General features: G+C 41.9%; 1 protein-coding gene across 1 annotated transcript in view; it reads right to left on the bottom strand.

Annotated features, from left to right (window-relative positions):
* Positions 1-488: 488 nt before the first annotated feature.
* The window catches only part of ccdc122 (coiled-coil domain containing 122), a 14,339-nt gene continuing 8,156 nt past the window's right edge, over positions 489-6,671 (bottom strand). Inside the window, exon 7 of the mRNA XM_010789834.1 lies at positions 489-1,097. Coding sequence (XP_010788136.1) covers positions 1,083-1,097 — 15 coding nt within the window. The 3' untranslated portion in view covers positions 489-1,082. The remainder of the gene's footprint in view (positions 1,098-6,671) is intronic.

Raw genomic sequence — 6,671 nt, 5'->3', positions numbered from 1 at the left:
GCAATATTGCATGCATAGCTCCTATTTACAGGAAAAGAACACATTAGGAATATCACTTGCATAGCGACAAATATATATTTATATTCTCATAATAACCTGTTAACATACAAAGTCTCTCCTTATTTTCTGCTGGGATGTCTACAGTATTTATGAAACATAGGATTAATGTATATGTTTTTATAATCTCCTCCCAACATGTACAGAAACTCCATGCTGATGTAAAGCCTTAGAAAAGCCGCGCTGCTGGTCAATGTGACTGATCTACTTTTAGCTTTCCTATATAATCCAGCCCATATTATAGAACCAGGAGGCAGTCTATTCTGCCAAATCAACACAGCCAAGCAAGAAACCACATCTTTATTTAATAAGGGTAGACTATAAATACGAAATTACATTTAAAAAATAATGCGCATTGTAACCATCATAACCCACTTAATATGTAATTAAAGGGAAATAAATAAATACAACAAAAAGGACAGGCAGTATTTATTTGTTTAATTTAATGTACAAATAGGAACAAAAAGGACTTCTATAAATACAAAATGGTATTTATTGTATTGTCTTCCTCCAGTAGATAACATCTGGATTTCTAGCTATCTTTCAAAGCCTTAATAATAACATTTAAACCAGTTTTAATGTATTTTAAAATGACCTTTTCCAATAACAGTATAGGGTGTGAAGATGTATTCCAACAACCATTGCCTCTTTGAGCAAAGATTCTAATAACAGATCTGCAAATGTAACATATAAAGGAACTGCACTGATTGAAGTCCGTATGCACATTTCACACAAAGGACAGAGTTTGGCGTCCTGGTAGAGAATCTAATTAAATGAGCTCTTTGATTGAATGTATATCTATTCCCAGGGACTCCACCTGCCCTCCCTGTGCTCCTCCCTCCTCCCTGGGGGTCAGCCTCACCCCTCGACCTCCGTGGATCAGACTTGTTGTGGAGACGGAGCCCATGTCCAGATGGCACTTTCGCAAATCCTGTTTCATTGACAAAAGGTGTTTTCTTCAAGCTCGCCGCCGCGGGCACAGGATGTTCTCGGAGGCCGAGGGATCACGCGTGGATTGACCCCGTCTATTTTTGCCGGTGCTGATGTTGGAAAGCACAAAAATAGACGCTGGTTATTTACATTCAGTGCCGTGATTCATCGAGGAAGTATTCAGGCCAGCTGTAGGCTGTCTTTAACACATTAACTGTTAACATATTATGCATACAAACTCTAGCCTATTTCTTCCAGACATGAAAATCCAATCTAGCCCAAAATCGACCCCGAAAATCCTCTTTACACCCCAGAACTGGACCCCCCTCTATGCTGCAATAAACCCTGAGTGTCCCCATCTCCTGTGCCCCGAGACCCTCCCCCCCACCGGAGATGTTACAGTACAAGGGGATAAGCCTGTTCTATGTCTGGACATGGAAAACCTGTTCATGTTCGTACACAAACACAAAAACCTGTTAACAGCGCTCTCATCGCCGTGAAATCCTAAATATACTGCGGATAAAATCAGATTTGAAGCATCCGACCCCACAGCAGGTGATATCACCTTGAAGTAAAAACAGTGCTTGAAAGCAAATAGGCAACCACTTCAGGCTTTCTTTCAACATAGCCGCTGTGTTTAGAGCTGGTTGCATCCTCTAAATATTACAGTCTGTAGTTAGAGCAGTTAGATGGGAAATCCCCAAATTACAATGTATGATAAACTTCCTAATTGTACATTTGTAAGCCTGATAATCAGACTGAATATTCCTTTTATATGCCTTATAGCCTCACATGCAATAGTGAGTCAGAAGCTGAGTCAATGGGTGTTTTAAATACTAACTGAAACATCCTTAAAAACAAGTTATTTTGCACTTATCAAACAGTAACAAGGAACATAGCTGTAGCTTAAACTAGGAGATGTTAACTAGATTTTGACGTTGATCAGAGTATTTTGGTAAGGTAATACATTTCTTTTTCAATTTCATACATAGCGCAATGTAGCTAGCTAGCCATGTAGGAATTGAACGTCCCCGTTCTTTGATTGGTCAATTGGACATCCACACATTCTCATAAACTAATTGATGTTTTTCCCTTTTTCCCATCTTTCCTTAACCCCATCATGTTTTCCACTGATGCCAAGGAAAGGTTGTTAAATTAAGTAATACAGATGACAACTACCACCCAAAACATTCTCATATTATCTGTATTTTAAGGCCAAAACGACTTCCCCCAAACTGTAAATATGAGGCTGCTCTGCCATGTCCTCATTTTAACTGGGCCATGTGGGAATAGTGGGGTCAGATGTAGTTTTGTGTCTGACATTAATCTGATGTTCTGTTCCTTTGATTTCACTCACATGGATGAATCCATTAAATGCGGTAATGTTTGAGTCTTTCACAGAAACAGATCGCCTGTGGAGTTTCTGCTACACACGAGCTCTCAATCAACTCTCAACTCAAGTCAGCTGCTGCCACACATGGGCGCAGACAGAGGGGGTTCTGATGGAGCATGTGATGCTAACGGGAGAACTGTGGACACATGTGTGGACATTCCTGCTCATCCCACCGTACTACGCTCCGTGATGTAAGTCATTACACGCATTTCTCTTTGAGTCAACAGATCAAGGGATGCATTTCCTTCTGAAAAAGAGTTCTGAATTGGTTTTTCTGTATAAACCACAGTTGCTGTTTTCTTCATGGCCTTCTGTTGCTCAGGGTCAGCTCTGAACTTTGTCCTTGTCCTCGTTAGTCCTCCACCCAAAGTCACATTTCCCCCGAGGCACGTGCCCCCCGCCGCCCAGCGAGAGCCCTCTGAAATCTCACAACAAACCGCAGACAGAAGCATAGTCTGGTTGCTGGCGCCCCATGGGGGGGGGGATTATGGGGGATTACAGCCCACTGATCCTCCACTTTTCCTCCCTTCTGCACCTTCTCCTGCCCCCTACGAGTTTTTCAAAAACTTTTCATCCCTAAATCACGACCATGACTGTAATGATTTCCCGTCTCGATTGTTTCTTTATCATGTAAATCTGGTTCTGAAGGAACGCCTGTCATCGATGCTTTTATGGTGCGAGTTTGGGATCCGCGAGACGGTTTGTGAGGAGTGCAAAACATGAGATACTGCATGTGTGTGGACAGCTTGAAAGACGTCCTCAGCGAACAGATAATTGCTTCCCATTGTGGCATCAATAGTATTTGACTTTGTATCCTCACAGAGACTGACATCGACGGTTTGATGAAGTGGAGACAATGTGCTGATCAGCAACTATCAGGGTGTACGTGCGACTGTCACAATGCCAGCGTGAGCATTTCGTACGTCCTTCCTCTGCCTCTGCGCTGACACTCAGCACTCAGAGATCAGACGGGAGGAAACAGAAGTCTCGACCTTGTGTGACAGAAATGGGACCTAAAACCACAGCAGCCTCGGAAATAGCTCCAACGTTCTTGTTGAGAAAGAGCTGCGGTGGTGATCTTCAGGTCAAACACGTGTTATGGAATATGCGCATTACTGAAGGCAGAAGCAGTCCTTAGGAAAGGTTGTTAGGGTATTACTCAAGTTCAAATGAGTTGAACTAGATTATTTTTAATTATACAATCTTGTTGAATATACTATCTTAGTTTTGGGTTTCTCTTTGATATTTAGCCTTAGCTATCTTTATTTTTTTATGCTGACTTCATCTTGGTATTAGCCTACTTTATCTTGTTTTGTGGCCAACTCCATCTTGGATTTTTTCTTTCCTGTCGCCATCTTGGTGTTTTGGCCCTCGCCGTTTGGATCATTTGCAACCAGGCATGAAAAGGAGGCTGGAGCCAAGTACAAACGAACGCTGAAAAGACATTATTTAGACATTTTGAATCAACTTTCATGTAGTAAGACACACTTTAAAACGTCTATGTTGGAAACAAGAACAGCAACTTGATAACACTGTTACGGCCCGTCCACACAGCAGCTTTGAAAAAATCTTGAAAATCTTGGAGGTGGGCATGTCTTAAAGCGTGGGGATTTTTTTGCGAGCAACGCGACCAACAACCAATCACATGAATCTCCCGCCCCCGACATACAAAGCAATAGCAATGTTAAAACGAAGTAAACTGGATATAAACTCCCCAAACAGGCGAAAACCTACCAGTTTCACCCACCTCCCTCCATGCCTGGTTCCTCCGGTTTGTATCCCGGTAAATAATTCTGGTCGTAAAGAACCGGGTGATTTGCTACCGTAATTTCTCGTTTGGAATATGAGAAATGAACTGCGGTATGTCTCTCCCAGTTTACACGTGGTTTGATTGGCTAGCGCTTGTACTGTCAGATTTGCATAAACGGGATTTGATTGGCTGACGCTTCCACCTCAGCTTCAAAACTGGAACATTGCTCAACTTTTGAATCCTGAAAATCCTGGAAATCCTGGAAATCTTCGCTTTGCTTCCCCACAATGCAGTTCGGCGAAAAGCGAGGCAAAGTGACGTCACCCCATTCAAAGTCAATGGGCAGAGAAGCGTTGGAAGATTTTTTAAACGCTGCTGTGTAGACGGGCCGTTACGGCCCCTACACACGGCGGCGTGCGTTGCCGCTTCAACGCTTCAGCCCATTCACTTTGAATGGGTTGACGTCNAATGGGCGAAGCTTTGAAAGATTTTTTTCATGCCTGTGTGTGGACAGGCCGTTATACTTTATTGTTCTAGCAAAGGGATTGCACAATTGTATTATGTATTTTTTTATATATTTTTTTATTATCACTGTTCTAGGAAAGTGATTTTTAAATTTTTTGAAAGGAATGCTCACGTTCATATTGTTGTATTTTAATAAACGTTAACTTGGACCATTACTGGACTATTTGTGTTGGGGGGGACCCGGCTTTTTTTTTTCTACAAANNTGTCTGGGGCGGGAGATTCATGTGATTGGTTATTGGTCGAGTTTCAGCCCCCCCCGCCGGCAAGCGACAACGCACGCCGCCGTGTGTAGGAGCCGTTAATGACCTGTCAATCACAAGGTAGCCCCGCCCTAAAGCATACCCTGCTTTACTGTCTAATTTACCCTAAATTCAACCATATATTACTAAATGAACATCGTGCTGTATTAAAGAAGACTGGAAACTATTGATTGATTGATTGATTGATTGATTGATCAGCTGCTTGATACGAGACCACAGAGGTTCCCATAGGAATACATGTTGACCTACAGAGATTCAGCCAAGCTGAACTGACCCTGGATCAGCCCAGATACTGGAGGCTTTGTGTAAATCAGCAGCTGAAGGCATCATGTGGCTGACATCTGCCTGTCCTCCTGACACATCTGCAGAGAAGCTCCCAGAGCCACGTTTCTGTTTGCAGGACGGACAGTGGGTGTGCTCAGTGGCACATAGATTGACACAGCGGAGTTAAATGAACTCAAGCTTCCACTGACCCAACAAAGCCTGTAAGTGAGACACTTGGAGCTAGCTTTCTAGCGTGTCTCTTCAGTGTTTCTGAAACTATGTCTGTGCTTCCTCCATGTCCTCAAACTCTCAGCCTGCGTCTGGTACATCGTGTTCAACCGCACGCGCAAATACAAACACACACTCTGAGGTCAGCCTCTATCGCCGCACTGTTTCCTGTTTGCTTCCTTTTTTTTCGAGACAGGAAGAAAAATCAGCTCACTTTAGGTCTCTCTTTCAACTTCCAATATCTTACAGAAAAGGGCAGTGGAAACAAATACAACTTATATTTGTAATCCACATTGCACTGACTATAATGGCATCTGCATTTATTTGTCTTCCCTATTGTTTTTGGACATATAAATCCAGTTTAGTTGCCTTTGTTCCTATTGGACAGACAATTAAATTGGACATTGTCTTATATATTAAAGAATAATATGTTTTTTCTTCATGTAAAGACTAGTTTGTTTGCAGTTAAGTGTCACAGGAACATGAAATGAACCGACAAAATCATTTTCAGAGGCTCCTGTGTTTTTGAAAACTTGCCAACTCTAAGCTAGCGTAAAAAATATTTCTCAAATGATGCCTTTCAATGATGGGAACATGGATAGAATCAAATAAGTGCTGTTTGCTCCACTTCATACATGCACTTTAATAATATATCAGAATTTAAAGTGAATTATTCAACAGTCTCGGGCCTGACCGTACCTTGACTGTTGAGATAAGACGATCTCCCGCTTTAAAAATTCGACATTTTCCTTTAAATTCTTTCCTGCTTGTAAAATGGATTCTACAGTACCTCACGTTTTCAGTCCGGTTTCAGGCAGCAGACAGACACGTGAAGCAGGAAGAAAGTGCAGGCAGAGCCATCAAAAAAAGGAAAGCAGAAATACTCAGCGACCACATTGGATGATGCAATCGCAACTGATTTGATGAAATGTGATTGTGAACGTGCTCTACATTCCCTGTAAGGCATTTTTAATATAACTTGGATGTTTTTTTTGCAGTGTTTTTGAAAGAGGTTTTGATATTGACTTTCATATATATGTTAGTTTTCTCTTTCCTGTTTCCCCCCTCTTTCACAACTAATACAGCCTACAGTATGATTGAAATGTCATATGGGTATTCATATACATTCTTTCCATCAAGAAGGAAAACCAGAGCGAGTTAGAACATGACATTCACCACCTTTTTCGTGCTTTTCCGTGGCAGAATGACACCACAGAGATATAATAGATATGCACACATACTGTGGTGATCTGTAGGTCTCAC

Source organism: Notothenia coriiceps, unplaced genomic scaffold, assembly GCF_000735185.1.
Source record: "Notothenia coriiceps isolate Sejong01 unplaced genomic scaffold, NC01 NC01_scaffold00001466, whole genome shotgun sequence".
NCBI classification, from domain to species: domain Eukaryota; kingdom Metazoa; phylum Chordata; class Actinopteri; order Perciformes; family Nototheniidae; genus Notothenia; species Notothenia coriiceps.
This window is presented reverse-complemented; position numbering and strand designations above follow the sequence as displayed.